The 14,112-nt window shown below is 42.9% G+C and overlaps 1 protein-coding gene across 2 annotated transcripts; it reads left to right on the top strand.

Moving 5' to 3' along the window:
• The first annotated feature begins 332 nt into the window (after positions 1 to 332).
• On the top strand, positions 333 to 6,285 carry GINS3 (GINS complex subunit 3). 2 transcript variants are annotated; one of them, XM_043437726.1, is made up of 3 exons: positions 346 to 826; positions 4,149 to 4,382; positions 4,769 to 6,285. In XM_043437726.1, the coding sequence occupies exons 1-3, from the start codon at positions 641 to 643 to the stop codon at positions 4,997 to 4,999; spliced, it is 651 nt and encodes a 216-aa protein (XP_043293661.1). In that variant the 5' UTR covers positions 346 to 640; the 3' UTR covers positions 5,000 to 6,285. The 2 variants fall into 2 exon arrangements, with proteins under 2 accessions (XP_043293662.1, XP_043293661.1); XM_043437727.1 differs by lacking the exon at positions 4,149 to 4,382 and having other exon boundaries at positions 333 to 826.
• The last annotated feature ends 7,827 nt before the right edge of the window (positions 6,286 to 14,112 follow it).

Below are 14,112 nucleotides of genomic sequence, written 5' to 3'. Positions count from 1 at the left end.
CAAGAATACTGGAGTGGGTTGCCATTTCCTTCTCCAGGGGATCTTCCCAAATACCACAAATAGTCCATAATAATTATCTGGGGCTAGTGCTAGAGTTTTGCTCTGTTTTGAATGTTTCTTTCAAGTACCAGCATTAACAGAGATTCACAGAGACTGACAAAATGTAAAGTCAGACTGGATCAGGTCAGAGAGGGAAGGTGCAATGAAGCCCCCAAGTGTGTTGCAAAGTGTTTTAAATTTCATATAAACATTTAAAGGACCACGATCTAGTGCAAAGGCACTTTCCAGTTTCAAAGCAATCTCCAGTTTTATTTAAAGTTCTCACACCCGACTACACTGCTGAAAAAAAAAACACTCTGGGCAGAGGTCAAGTATTGCTCCACCTCCTCCAGGTAGCGCAGAAGCAAATCCGCAGACTTTGTCGATTGCTCCTGTCTGGGCAGACCAGCCTGGATCGACTGCTCCCGTCTGGCCCGTCTGCGGGCGCGGGAAAAGAGTTTGAATCCAGCCTGACTGCCGCAGCGACCTCCTCAACCTTCACAATCCTGATCAGCCTCAGACGCCTCCTCCCTTTACATCCTTGACTCCTGGAAGTCTCTCGAATCACGAGAGTGGAAACGGAGAAGCTCAAGCCGCCGCCATGTCCGAGGCTTATTTCCGGGTGGAGTCGGGTGCGCTGGGTTCTGAGGAGAATTTTCTTTCCTTGGACGACATTCTGATGTCCCACGAGAAGCTCCCGGTGCGCACGGAGATCCCCATGCCGCGCCTCGGCGCTTTCTTCCTAGACCGGAGCGGAGGGGCCGAGACTGACAACGCGATCCCTGAGGTAAGCTATCCCGTCTGGAAAAACTACAACTCCAGGTAGGACTTGCGGGCTTTGGGGCGCCGCGTCGCCGGGCGCGATGCCCTCTGGGATTTGTAGTTTTACAGGGAGGCCGAGCCGCGCGCTGAATCCTGTTCGCTGCGCGCCCCACTCCCACCCCCCACAGCCTTCGCGACCCCTGCGGAAACTAAATTTATACTGGGTCGTCAGGCTCCCTCCATCACGGATTTCGTTTTTGAAACTACCAAATTCAGCAGTGTGTTTTCAACCGGTGTGTGTTGGCGCCTACGGACTACTTGACCAGGGTTCTGATCCTTTTTTGCCTTAAAGCACAACAGTGTTGGCTTGTGTAGGAGCAAATGATGTCTGGGAGCTGCAAATTGCTAAATTCGTTCCTGAAATGATGATGGCATGAGCAACCATTTCCTGAAAGCTTTTAGTGCGGGCATCTATTACCCCTTTAGTCCTTTAACAACCCTATAGTCAGATGTTGTTACACATAAAGAAACTGAAGCCTAAATATGTTGGATAACTTGGCCAGGGTGCCAGGGTCTTATTGTAAGTGGGGAGCTGGGATTCGAACTTAGTACTGCATGACTTCATATTCGAGTTTGTCCCAGGAACATGACTTATAATGGTTCTTATTTTAAAATACTTATTTATTTATGTATCTGCCTGGGCGTCTTAGTTGCCACATGCGAACCCTTAGTTTTGGCATGTGGGATCTGGTTCCCTGACCAGGGATGGAACCTGCCCCGGCCCGCATTGGGAGCTTGGAGTCTTAGCCACTAGACCATCAGGGAAGTCCCATAATGGTTTTTTTTTTTTTTCTATTTAACCTAAGTTTTGTTTCGAAGGGCGTTTTTGTTTGGTCTGTTTTGAGTTATTTTTATCAAAGTGAGACCTGTGCAAAGTTTAAAAAGCCAAATAATACCCAAAGATTTATAGGAAAAAATAGGAGGCCCTGCCTTGCTCTCCCTGTGTCCTTTCCATTTCCACAGGATATGTCTCCTTTTTTCATAGTCTCTTCAAAATTCACCTCCATATTTCTAATTAATGTTCTTAAATTTATCTTGAGTTTTTAAACTTTTAGACATTATTTTTTGACTTTCCATTAGAGTAGTTAATTAGTTGGTTCTCTTACACACAGATAAACAGAGGTGTACCATCCATATTTTATTAATATTTCCTTCGTTTTTACTTAATGTCCTTTTTCTGTTCCAGGTTCCCATCCAGGACACCAAATTGCATTTAGTAATTGTGTGTCCTTAGGCTCCTCTTGGCTTTGACAGTTTATCAGACTTTTCTTGTTTTTAATGACCATGAATTTTGTGGAGTGCTGGCCAGGTATTTTGTTGAGAATATTCCTCATTTGGGATTTGTCTGTTGGTTTTCTCATGATGAGACTGTGTTTTGAGGAGGAAGATCATAGAGGTAAAGTGCCATTTTCACCACATCTTAACAAGGGTATATGCCATCAGCATGACTTGTGTTGATAGGAACCTTGATCACTTGAGCTATGTGGGATTTGTCAGCATTCTTCATTGTAAAGTTACTCTGTTTTTCCACCTTTCCAGACTGTTCTCTCTGGAAGGAAGTCATTATGTACAGCTATACTGAAGGAGAGGGGAATTATGGTCCCCTTCTTTGAGGGCACGATGTCTACATATACTATTTAGGATTCTTCTGTGTGGGAGATTTGTGTAGGAAGGTGTTTACTGACATATTTCATTGCATTCATAGACACAGGGCTATCAGATTTTCTATTCTAGTTTTACTCTTGGTACATGGTTTTTTTGTCCTAAGAATTTGACTAGTTCACCTAAATTTTCAAATATAGTGGTATAATGTTGTTCAAAATATCCTTTTACTATCTTTTAAACATCTGTACAATTATAGCTGTGTCCCACTTTTTATTTTTGATATTGAGAAATTATGATCTCTTTCTTAAGTAGTCTTACTAGGAGTTTATCACTTGTAGCAGTCTTTTAAAAGAACTGAATAACAACTCTGTTAGCTTTCTCATTTGCACCTTCATTTTTAGGTCATTTAGTTCTTATCTTAATTAGTTCTTTCCTTCTACTTTCTTTGGACTTAATTTTCTTTGTTCTCCTGCATCCATTCACATTTTGAGATGGGTACCTAGGTCATTGATTTTTCAGCTTTCTTTTTTACATTTTTAGCTGTGCTTTTCCTGTAGCTTTAACTACATTTCACAAGTTTTTATTTGATTGCCTAATTTTCACTGTGAATTCTTCTTTGACTCATGAATTATTGAGAAGACTGGTGCTTAGGTCCAACCATCTGGGGACTTCTCTATGTACAGTTTGGATTTTGATTTCTGGCTTAGTTCCACAGTGGCCAAACAACATAGTCTGAATGATTTCAGTTTTTTGAAAGTTAGCATTTGCTTTAAACCGCAGCATAAGATAACCATTCGGTTTGTGCTTGAAAGGGCTTCCCTGTGGCTCAGCGGTAAAAAAATGCATGTGTCACAGCAGGAGACTCAGGTTCAATTCCTGGGCCAGGAAGATCCCCAAGGAGAAGGAAATGGCAACCCACTCCAGTATTCTTGCCTGGGAAATCCCATGGACAGAGGAGCCTGGCGGGCTACAGTTCATGGGGTCACAAAAGAGTTGAACATGACTTAGCAACTAAACAATAGTGATGTGCTTGAAAAGTTCGATATTGTGAAGTCATGGTCTGCAATACATAATCTATATGTAAATTAGGTGAAGTTTTTATTTGTTTTGTTGAGATTGTCTGTATTGTTATTGATTTTTTTGTTTGCTCCTTCTCATTTATTGAAGAGATATGTTAAAGTCTCCCATGATGATTATAGATTTGCCATTTTTCCTTTTACTTTTGTTAATAGACAGATATTTCTATTTTTCTAATAGATATAATGACCATTTTATTATCAAAGGTCCCTCTTTATCTCTAGTAATGCTTCTTTCTTTTTTTTTTGCTTCTTTCTTTTGGTTACTGTTTGCATAACATTTTTTCCTTCCTTCTATTTTCTGTTATCTGCAGTTGGATAGTTTTTATTTACGTTAGTTAGGAAAACTTTCCCTTTGTGTCACATTTTTATTCTTCACTCTGTTTTTAGTATAGAAATCCTTTTTCTGACTCCATTCCATCATGACATAAAACTTCAGCCCACACAGTTCATTTCTTAAGTCATAACTACATCTTCTGTGTTTGGCACTCATTCCCCTAGAGAGAATAGGCAGTACTGATATTCATTCATTCCCTCAGGTCACGTGCATAGTAACACATTTACTATGTTACTTGTCTTTAAAACCTACAATCCTGTGTGCTACAGGGCACAAAGCTTGAACTCCCTTTGTGGCTGGCAAAGGGACTTTTTGACAACAAGCGGCGGATCCTTTCAGTGGAACTTCCCAAGATCTACCAGGAGGGTTGGAGGACTGTGTTCAGTGCAGATGCCAACGTGGTGGACCTCCACAAAATGGGACCACATTTCTATGGGTTCGGCTCCCAGCTCCTGCATTTTGACAGTCCAGAGAATGCCGACATCTCCCATTCTCTCCTGCAGGCAAGTAATTGACATGAAAACCTAAGGCATTGCGCAGGACTCAGGAGATAGCCGTGCTGGCCACCAGATGTTACTTTTACCCAGGGGAGTGTATGATTTATGTGATCAGTATGGTGTTATTCTAGGTCAGCCTACAGTTAGGCCGTGTTTGCCTATTGTATATACATGTAACTATGACTTGTGTGCTGCTCTTCATATTTGCTTGCTAAGAGTTGGAACCAACAGGAAATCCTGGAAATAAGAAAGGGGTAATGGTTGATCACAGGTGATAGGCAGAGGAGGCTCAGACCTCCTTCTGACTGGGTCCTAAACCGGATTCTCGCCTTTAAGTGTTCAGGGATTTAAAAAAAAATGTATCTGATTTCTCTCTGGCACTTCTTCCTCAGACGTTTGTTGGACGTTTCCGCCGCATCATGGATTCCTCCCAGAACGCTTACAATGAAGACACATCGGCACTTGTGGCCCGGCTAGACGAGATGGAGAGAGGCTTGTTTCAAACAGGGCAGAAAGGACTGAATGACTTTCAGTGTTGGGAGAAGGGGCAAGCGTCTCAGCTCACAGCTTCCAACCTGGTTCAGAACTACGCGAAGAGAAAATTCACTGACATGGAAGACTGAAGGCCAGAAGAACACAGAATTTCTCCCTGTAGACTTATCCCTCCGTGCGTCCTTGATAGGAGCCAAGTTGACCTTGTAAAGGGCCAGAATCACGTCCCATCTTGTGGCTTATTCCCTGTAGCAGCGTCAGGAGTGGTATGATCTGGTGGGGAAACGACATGCTGGGGGTTGTCCCTGGCCCTCTGAGTCTTCCAGGACTGTCCTACCTGCTGACCCACAGCCTAGGCCTCCTTAACCCAGGAACCCACAGCCAAGGTCCTTCGTAAAGAAGGATCATTAACACATACATCGCAATAGACTTAGAACTGGGATTCCTTGTGTCTGGGAGTTTGGACAGCCTTCGATGTCCAGTTTCACCAGCTCCAAAGGATGGGTACAATTGGACCTTCCCAGCCTGCTCATAAGACGTCCTCTTGAGCTGAACTGCCTCATCTTCCTTGTGGTTGTACAAAGGACAGTACCACCGGAGATGCTGGCCCTCCTTGTTAAGTATCTCCTGCCACCTGCCTATGGGGAATTACCCAGTTTCCAAAAACAGTTGCCAGGAATAAGGAAGGAAAAGGGGAAAGGCCGATGCGTGGCCTGGCTTTTACTAAACAGAAGACGTTGCTTTCCTTTTCTGTGATGAGGGCTTCATACACTGGACTTCACAGAACTCTACAGTCAGCCTAGATGGGAAGTGGTTAAACTGAGCTTGTTTTTGCCTCTGAGATCCTCAGTTACTCCTTGCCTTCCCTAGGAAAGCTGTCAGAAAGTCATTTGGAATTGCAAAGTAGTTATTAAAGGGTGTTAACCAGCCCTTCTTACACTGAGATCAGGACTTCATTGTTGCTGATTAAGAGCTCTGTTTGAGGAGCTTAGCATGGCAGACGTGAGTGGGCTAGAGACCTCGGTCATGGTTTTTTCCTCTTCAAGAAATTTTGCAATATGATTATATAGTGGATTCCTGACCAGTTACCAAGAGTCTCTGTAAGCAACCACAAAACTCTTTCCCTGGAGAGCAAGGAAGAAACGCCAGCAGGGTAGGAAACGGCATCCCGGGACCCACTGGACCTTTTGAAGGACAGTTATCACCACGCCATGGCTCCCTTCCCAGCTTCCCACAGCTGGTGAAAATCACCTTTGTCAGTGGAAATCACAGTGGAATTTGGGTCTCCAGATTGGGCAGATGTCTTGATGCAAACTTAGAATGTCAGAAATGTTTTTTAAATGCCTGTTTTAAGATGGAACTGATGTTTTTAAAGTTTTATTTTGGTGCTAAATAAATGATCCACTTTGCACATGAATACGGTCTGTACAAGTGCTATTTCTGGAACTCGAGTACTACAGATGATCAGACAAAGCTCTCAGAGAATTTGATCTTTGATTATACTTGACAGTAATGCCCAAATAAATCCATGTTTCAGCAACTGCTCTTTTGTTTGCACAATACTTATAAATATGGGAGACATTCCCTATAGGGATGGGCTGTGTTCTAGAGAAGAGGGACTTCCGTTGATGTCACAGCATTCACATGTAGCCCGGACCCCAAGAAATAATTCAGAGTCAGTGAGAAAAGCATACTATTTAATTTTTGAATTCACAGACAGCTTTGTTTATAAAGCCAATCCTAAGGCTGCTACCATTGTTTTTTGCCATGCCACTCTGCATGTGGGATCCTAGTTCCCTGACCAGGGACCAAACCCACGACCCCTGGAGTGGAAGCTCAGAATCTTTGACTACCAGACCACCAGGGACCCTAGTGCCATTTTTTATTTTATTAGAAACAATTTTTTCCTCAGAGGCCACACATCAAGAATATGTGAGTACGCACATGCAAAATATATTTCATTTTAAATTTTGAACAAATTATATTGCAAGGAGCTTCTGAAGCCCCATCTCCAAATTACAAATTTGCCTTCCAGGCTGTCAATTCCAAACCCTCTTCCCCACAACCATCCCCCAAATCAGTCTCTTGGTGCCTTCAAAGAGGTGATTTTTTTAAGTCAACAAATTGGCTCAAATACCAAATAACTCTTAACAACTTATTGACCAGAGATATATTAATATGTCTTTTGTTACCCAAACGTTATTGACTGGAGTGTTTCAATATTCACTTACAAAACAAATCGCTGACCACAGGCGTTAGTTTCTGCAAAAATCCCCCAGTCACTAAAAATCAAGGGGGGATGTACACTCTTTTCCCTTAAGGGCTCTTTCCCCAGGTAATTCTGGCCTTAATTATATACAAAAGACCTCGCCATCTTCAGGCTTTCCCTTGAGGTACAAGTTGCTGAGAGGAGCCGAGGCTTGGTCTCCTAGGTCAGTTCCTTACTCTCCTGACCTCTGTGTTTTGGATGGCTCCAGCCTCGATCCTTGGACCTCTCCTAACCATTCTGACTCCCTCCAATGTCGTTTGTCAAGTTTTAAATACCACCTCCTATATGCTGACGACCCCCACATTCCATCTCCAGCCGGACGACCTTTAAACTCCAAACTTGCAGCCAACCACCTTGACATTCCCCTTTAACATCTAGATCCCACGTGGCTAGGACTGAAGCCCTAATCTTACTCTCAGTCTCTTCCTGTCCTCTCTATCATCTCTGTTTCGACCACTCCATCTTTCCTTACTGCTTATGACAAGAATGTAGGAATCCTCCTTGGCCATCTTTCTCTTACTCTTATTATCCTTTGGATCAACTTTAAAATCATTGGCAGAACCTGCCCACATCCTCCCCACCTCCACTCCTGTCGAATGGCTGTGGTTACATCCCACCTGCCTCCCTGCTTTCATTCACCAGCCCCACCCCTAGCCTTCAGATTCTTCTTACCAAAGCAACCAGAGTGATCTTGTTCAAAAATAAATCAGGGACTACCCTGGTGGTCCAGTGGTTGAGACTCTTCACTCCCAATGAGGGAAGACCTGGGTTCGATCCCTGGGTTGGGAAGATCCCTGGAGGAGGGTATGGCAACCCACTCCAGTATTCTTGCCTGGAAAATCCCACAGACAGAGGAGCCTGGCAGGCTACAGTCCCTGGGGTTGCAAAAGAGTAGGACATGACTGAGTGACTAAACAGCTGTAGCCAGGGAACTAAGATCTCTGCATGCCAGGGAGTACAGCAGAAAACAAACAACAAACAAAAACCAATCAGATCTTATTAGTTCTCTACTCCTCTTTGCGACCCCATGGACTGCAGCACGCCAGGCCTCCCTGTCCATCACCAACTGCCAGAGCTTACTCAAGCTCATGTCCATTGAGTCAGTGATGCCACCCAACGGTCTCATCCTCTGTCGTCCCCTTCTCCTCCCGCCCTCAATCTTTCCCAGCATCAGGGTCTTTTCAAATGAGTCAGCTCTTCGAATCAGTTGGCCAAAGTGTTTGGAGTTTCAGCTTCAGCATCAGGCCTTCCAATGAATATTCAGGATTGATTTTCTTTAGGGTTGACTGGTTTGATCTCCTTGCAGTCCAAGGGACTCTCAAGAGTCTTCTCCAACACCACAGTTCAAAAGCATCAATTCTTTGGTGCTCAGCTTTCTTTATAGTCTAACTCACATCCATACATGACTACTGGAAAAACCATAGCCTAGACTAGACAGACCTTTGTTGACAAAGTAATATCTCTGCTTTTTTTTTTTTTTTTGTCTCTGCTTTTTACTATGGTGTCTAGGTTGGTCATAACTTTTCTTCTAAGGCATAAGTGTCTTTTAATTTCATGGCAGTAGTCACCATCTGCAGTGATTTTGGAGCCCAAAAGAATAAAGTCTGTCACTGTTTCCACTGTTTGTCCATCTATTTGCCATGAATTGATGGGACTGGATGCCATGATCTTAGTTTTTTGAATGTTGAGCTTTAGGCCAACATTTTCACTCTCTTTCACTTTTATCAAGAGGCTCTTTAGTTCTTATTCACCTTCTGCTGTAAGGATGGTGTCATCTGCATATCTGAGTTTATTGATATTTCTCCTGGCAATCTTGATTCCAGCTTGTGCTTCATCCAGCCCAGCATTTCTCATGATGTACTCTACATATAAGTTAAATAAGCAGGGTGACAATATACAGCCTTGATGTACTCCTTTTCCTATTTGGAACCAGTCTGTTGTTCCATGTCCAGTTCTAACTGTTGCTTCCTGACCTGCATATAGGTTTCTCAAGAGGCAGGTCAGGTGGTCTGGTATTCCCATCTCTTTCAGAATTTTCCAGTTTGCTATGATCCACACAGTCAAAGGCTTTGGCATAGTCAATAAAGCAGAAATAGATATTTTTCTGGAACTCTCTTGCTTTTTCAATGATCCAACGGATGTTGGCAATTTGATCTCTGGTTCCTCTGCCTTTTCTAAAACCAGCTTGAACATCTGGAAGTTCACAGTTCACATGTTGTTGAAGCCTGGCTTGGAGAATTTCGAGCATTACTTTACTAGCATGTGAGATGAATGCAATTGTGTGGTAGTTTGAGCATTCTTTGGCATTGCCTTTCTTTGGGATTGGAATGAAAACTGACCTTTTTTCAGTCCTGTGGCCACTGCTGAGTTTTCCAAATTTGCTGGCATATTGAGTGCGGCACTTTCACAGCATCATCTTTCAGGATTTGAAATAGCTCAACTGGAATTCCATCACCTCCACTAGCTTTGTTCGTAGTGATGCTTCCTAAGGCCCACTTGACTTCGCATTCCAGGATGTTTGGCTCTAGGTGAGTGATCACACCACTGTGATTATCTGGATTGTGAAGATCTTTTTTGTACAGTTCTGTGTATTCTTGCCATCTCTTCTTAATATCTTCTGCTTTTGTTAGGTCCATACCATTTCTGTCCTTCATTGAGCCCATCTTTGAACGAAATGTTCCCTTGGTATCTCTAATTTTCTTCAGATCTCTAGTCTTTCCCATTCTATTGTTTTCCTCTATTTCTTTGCATTGATCACTGAGGAAGGCTTTCTTATCTCTCCTTGCTATTCTTTGGAACTCCGCATTCAATTGGGTATCTTTCCTTTTCTCCTTTGCTTTTTGCTTTTCTTCTTTTCACAGCTATTTGTAAGGCCTCCTTAGACAACCATTTTACTTTTTTGCATTTCTTTTTCTTGGGAATGGTCTTGTTCCCTGTCTCTTATACAATGTCATGAACTTCCATCCATAGTTCATCAGACACTCTGTCTATCAGATCTAGACCCCTAAGTCTGTTTCTCAGTTCTACTGTATAATCGTAAGGGATTTGATTTAGGTCATACCTGAATGGTCTAGTGGTTTTCCCTACTTGCTTCAATTTAAGTCTGAATTTGTCAATAAGGAGTTCATGATCTGAGCCAAGTCAGCTCCCAGTCTTGTTTTTGCTGACTGTATAGAGCTTCTCCATCTTTGGCTGCAAAGAATATTATCAATCTGATTTCGGTGTTGACCATCTGGTGATGTCCATGTGTAGGGTCTTCTCTTGTGTTGTTGGAAGAGGGTGTTTGCTGTGACCAGTGTGTTCTCTTGGCAAAGCTCTGTTAGCCTTTGCCCTGCTTCGTTCTGTACTCCAAGGCCAAATTTGCCTGTTACTCCAAGTGTTTCTTGGCTTCCTACTCTTGTCATACTAGTACCATTTGTTAAAAGTCTGTCTTTACCCCAGTGATTGGGTATTGAATTTTCTTCTTATTTAGTAGAAATAATTTGTTCCTCATTTTAAATTAAAATTTCACTGTCTAAGAGATTTCTGAGTGTTTTAGAGACCTTCTTTTTAGTCTCTCAGCACCACTGAACCTCTGAACCACTGAACCTGAGAAGTTTCTGGAACCACTGTGTCTGACATAGTGAAACTGGAATGCAGAAACATGAGCCTCTCACTCAAGTTCATACAGAAGTTAGTCCCAGTCTGAGTCTCTCTGTTATTTTCTGTTCCACCATCCTTCAAGAAGTACGAGGAGAGCTTTTCATCTTTATGCTTGAGACAATTGTGTTTAAGTAAAAATATTTTACACTGATCTTGGCAAAAGAAAATAATTGTGGAGGCCATACATGCATTTCTGAAAGTAGGTGTCTTTGTGTTCAAGAGAAAAATCTATACTTGAAGTAACTTGTTGCACAAAATATAGGCTAAATGCTTAAATTGTAAGAATTACTCCAAGAACCTTAATTTCTTCTGGAAACCCAGCTTTCCCTAACTTTAATTAAGTCCTTTTCTAATGTAGGTAAACTGAAATTTTCAATATTGATTGCACATAGAAACAATTTTTAAAGGACAGCTGAATGCCCTGAACCTAAAGAAAAGTGTCTACAGTTTGGAATTCTCTTGCTAATTCTCGATAGTGGCATTTTGAATGAATAATAAATCTTCCATCATTAATGAGTAGTGAATAAAATATATAGGAAATCAAGAGCAAGTCTGAGAAAATATACAGCTACCCTCTAATGAAAGCAGATGATTAACACAGGTGACAGGCCCAGCCTGTCTTTGTTTGAGCTCGTTTTGTTGATTTTTCCAGGCTTCTGCCTTTCTGCCTTGCTGCCTTGCTAATTAAAGGAGACATGGTGCAACGAGACACAGCCAGACACAGCTTGCTTGCCAAGCAGCCTTCCTCTAGGACATGAAACGAACCTTCTCCTGCCTGGGTGTGCTCTCCTGTTGCCTGCATTGTGAGCTAAAGGAAGGTATACGGCTGGCCAGAAAATTTGTTCTGGTTTTTCCAAAGGATTGAGTGGAAGCCCAATGCAAAGGAGACCACATCCAGAAGCCAGATGCTGTCTGTCAGAGATCAGAGTCAAGTCAACTAAAGGGGCGTCATTTCATTAAACTTTTTTATTTGAAAATAATTTCAGACTTATACAATAGTTGTAAAACTAATATAGAGAGTTCCTCTATATCCTTCACCCAGCTTTCCCTAACATCTTACACAGTCGTGGTACATTTATCAAGTACCGTTAACTAAGTCACAGGCTTTAGTCAGATTTCAGCAGACTTTTTGTCCTTTTACTCTTCCAGAATCCAGTCCAAGCTTCTACTTTGTATTTAGGGAGCAATATTTGTTTTTTATGTGGACCATTTTTACAATCTGTATTTAATTTGTTACAATATTATTTCTGTTTTGTGGTTTTGGGGTTTTTTTTTTTGGCTGTGAGGCATGTGGGATCCTAGCTCCCCAGCTGGGGATCAAACCCGGCCTTGCTGCATTGGAAGACAAAGTCTTAATCAATGGGCCACCAGGGAAGGCCCTGAGAGCAGTCATTTTTGAGAGCAATTTTGACAAACAAAACAGCATCAGACTCTTCCCTCTGTTAATTTCAGAAGGTAGGCTCATTGGAAAGGCGTTGTTTCCTTGGGTGCATAACTGGAGCCAAGTAGGAGCCTAGCAGGGCTTGCTCAGGAGCAGGCTGTCCGTGGGCTCCTCGAGAAGGGAGAGAGGATTTGCTTTTCACCTGAAATTTTCACTGTTCCCCCAGTCCTTGCATCTGATGGGAAACGGCCGTTTTCATTTTACCTCAAGCTTTTCGCTTTCTCTCTGTGACAGCAGTAACTTGATTTTCTCCCCTTTCCCTTCTGACACATACTCGCTAATTTTCTTTGTGTCTAAATGAGTTTAAAATGAGCTCGGCTTTATACACCAACATTATTAACAAATGTCAGCACGGCTCTGAAAATAGTGCCTGAGACCTGCTGCTGTTTCAGAACCCATAAAGGGAGCACAGAGAACCAGCTAATTCTTGCACTCTTCTCCCACCTATGGCCAATTTAAAAGAAAAAAAAAAAAAATCCCAGAGGTTTATAGCTTTGTGACATTCTCTGCTCCTGTATCACCCTTGAGAGAGAAGTTGTGGGTTTTTTTTTTTTTTTTAATTGTTGCATGATTTGCATGACTCTCTTTCTGGGCAACTAAAATTCTTCCCTGAAGACAGTTTCTTTGGCTGATTTAGGAAAGTAGTGCTGTGTGCTAAGTCGATTTGGTCACGTCTGACTCTTTGCGACTCCGTGGACTGTAGCCCGCCAGACTCCTCTGTCGTGGGATTTTCCAGGCAAGAATACTGGAGTGGGTTGCCATGCCCTCCTCCAGGGGATCTTCCCAACTCAGGGATCAAACCCATGTCTCTTAAGTCTCCTACATTGGCAGGTGGGTTCTTTACCACTAGCGCCACCTGGGAAGCCTTTGAGGGGGGAAAGCAGGAAAGCAGATGAGGAGTTAAAAGGTATAGATTTAGGGGCAACAAGGGAGACAGGTGAGAGAAAGATGGTGTGATTTTTTGAAGGAAATGTGTAGTGAGGAGGCATTTTTTGATGCTTGAAGACAGACAGAAACCAGTGGTTAAAAGCAACCATTGTTGGGGTCACTGGAGGCAGGGATGACAGCAGTTGTTCCCGGAGAGTGGCTTTATCTTAATGGGAACAAGAGGGCTTGGCGCTTGGCTATCTCTTAGGTTCAAGAGCAAGACATTTAAAAAACTTTTCAAAAGACACTGTCATTTTCTAATTTAGCAGTGTATGTTCACGCATTTCTGCGTCCAAGAGAACAGATTAAGTAAAGTGCTTCTCTTCAGTCCCTGAGCAGTCCAGCAAGTGTTTTCTGAGGTTTTGAGCCAACTTAGCCCCAGATCAACATTTCAGAAGGTTCTACTGGCTGAATTTTCAGATTGTTTCAAAGATTTGTAGGGAGTGAAAGTGAAGTATAAGTTGCTCAGTTGTGTCCAATTCTTTGCGACCCCATGGACTGTAGCCCACCAGGCTCTTCTGTCCATGGGATTCTCCACCCAAAAATACTGGAGTGTGTTGCCATTCCCTTCTCCAGGGGATCTTCCTGACCCAAGCAGATTCTTTACCATCTGAGCCACCAGGAAAGCCCCATCAGTTCAGTTCAGTTCAGTTCAGTCGCTCAGTCGTGTCCAACTCTTTGCGACCCCATGAATCGCAGCATGCCAGGCCTTCCTGTCCATCACCAACTCCCAGAGTCTACTCAAACCCATGTCCGTCGAGTTGGTGATGCCATCCAACCATCTCATCCTCTGTCGTCCTCTTCTCCTCCTGCCCCCAATCCCCCCTAACATTCAGAAAACTAAGATCATGGCATCTGGTCCCATCACTTTATGGGAAATAGATGGGGAGACAGTGGAAACAGTGTCAGACTTTATTTTTTGGGGCTCCAAAATCACTGCAGATGGTGATTGCAGCCATGAAATT

The sequence above is a fragment of the Cervus canadensis genome, chromosome 18 (genome assembly GCF_019320065.1).
Source record: "Cervus canadensis isolate Bull #8, Minnesota chromosome 18, ASM1932006v1, whole genome shotgun sequence".
Classification (NCBI taxonomy): domain Eukaryota; kingdom Metazoa; phylum Chordata; class Mammalia; order Artiodactyla; family Cervidae; genus Cervus; species Cervus canadensis.
This window is presented reverse-complemented; position numbering and strand designations above follow the sequence as displayed.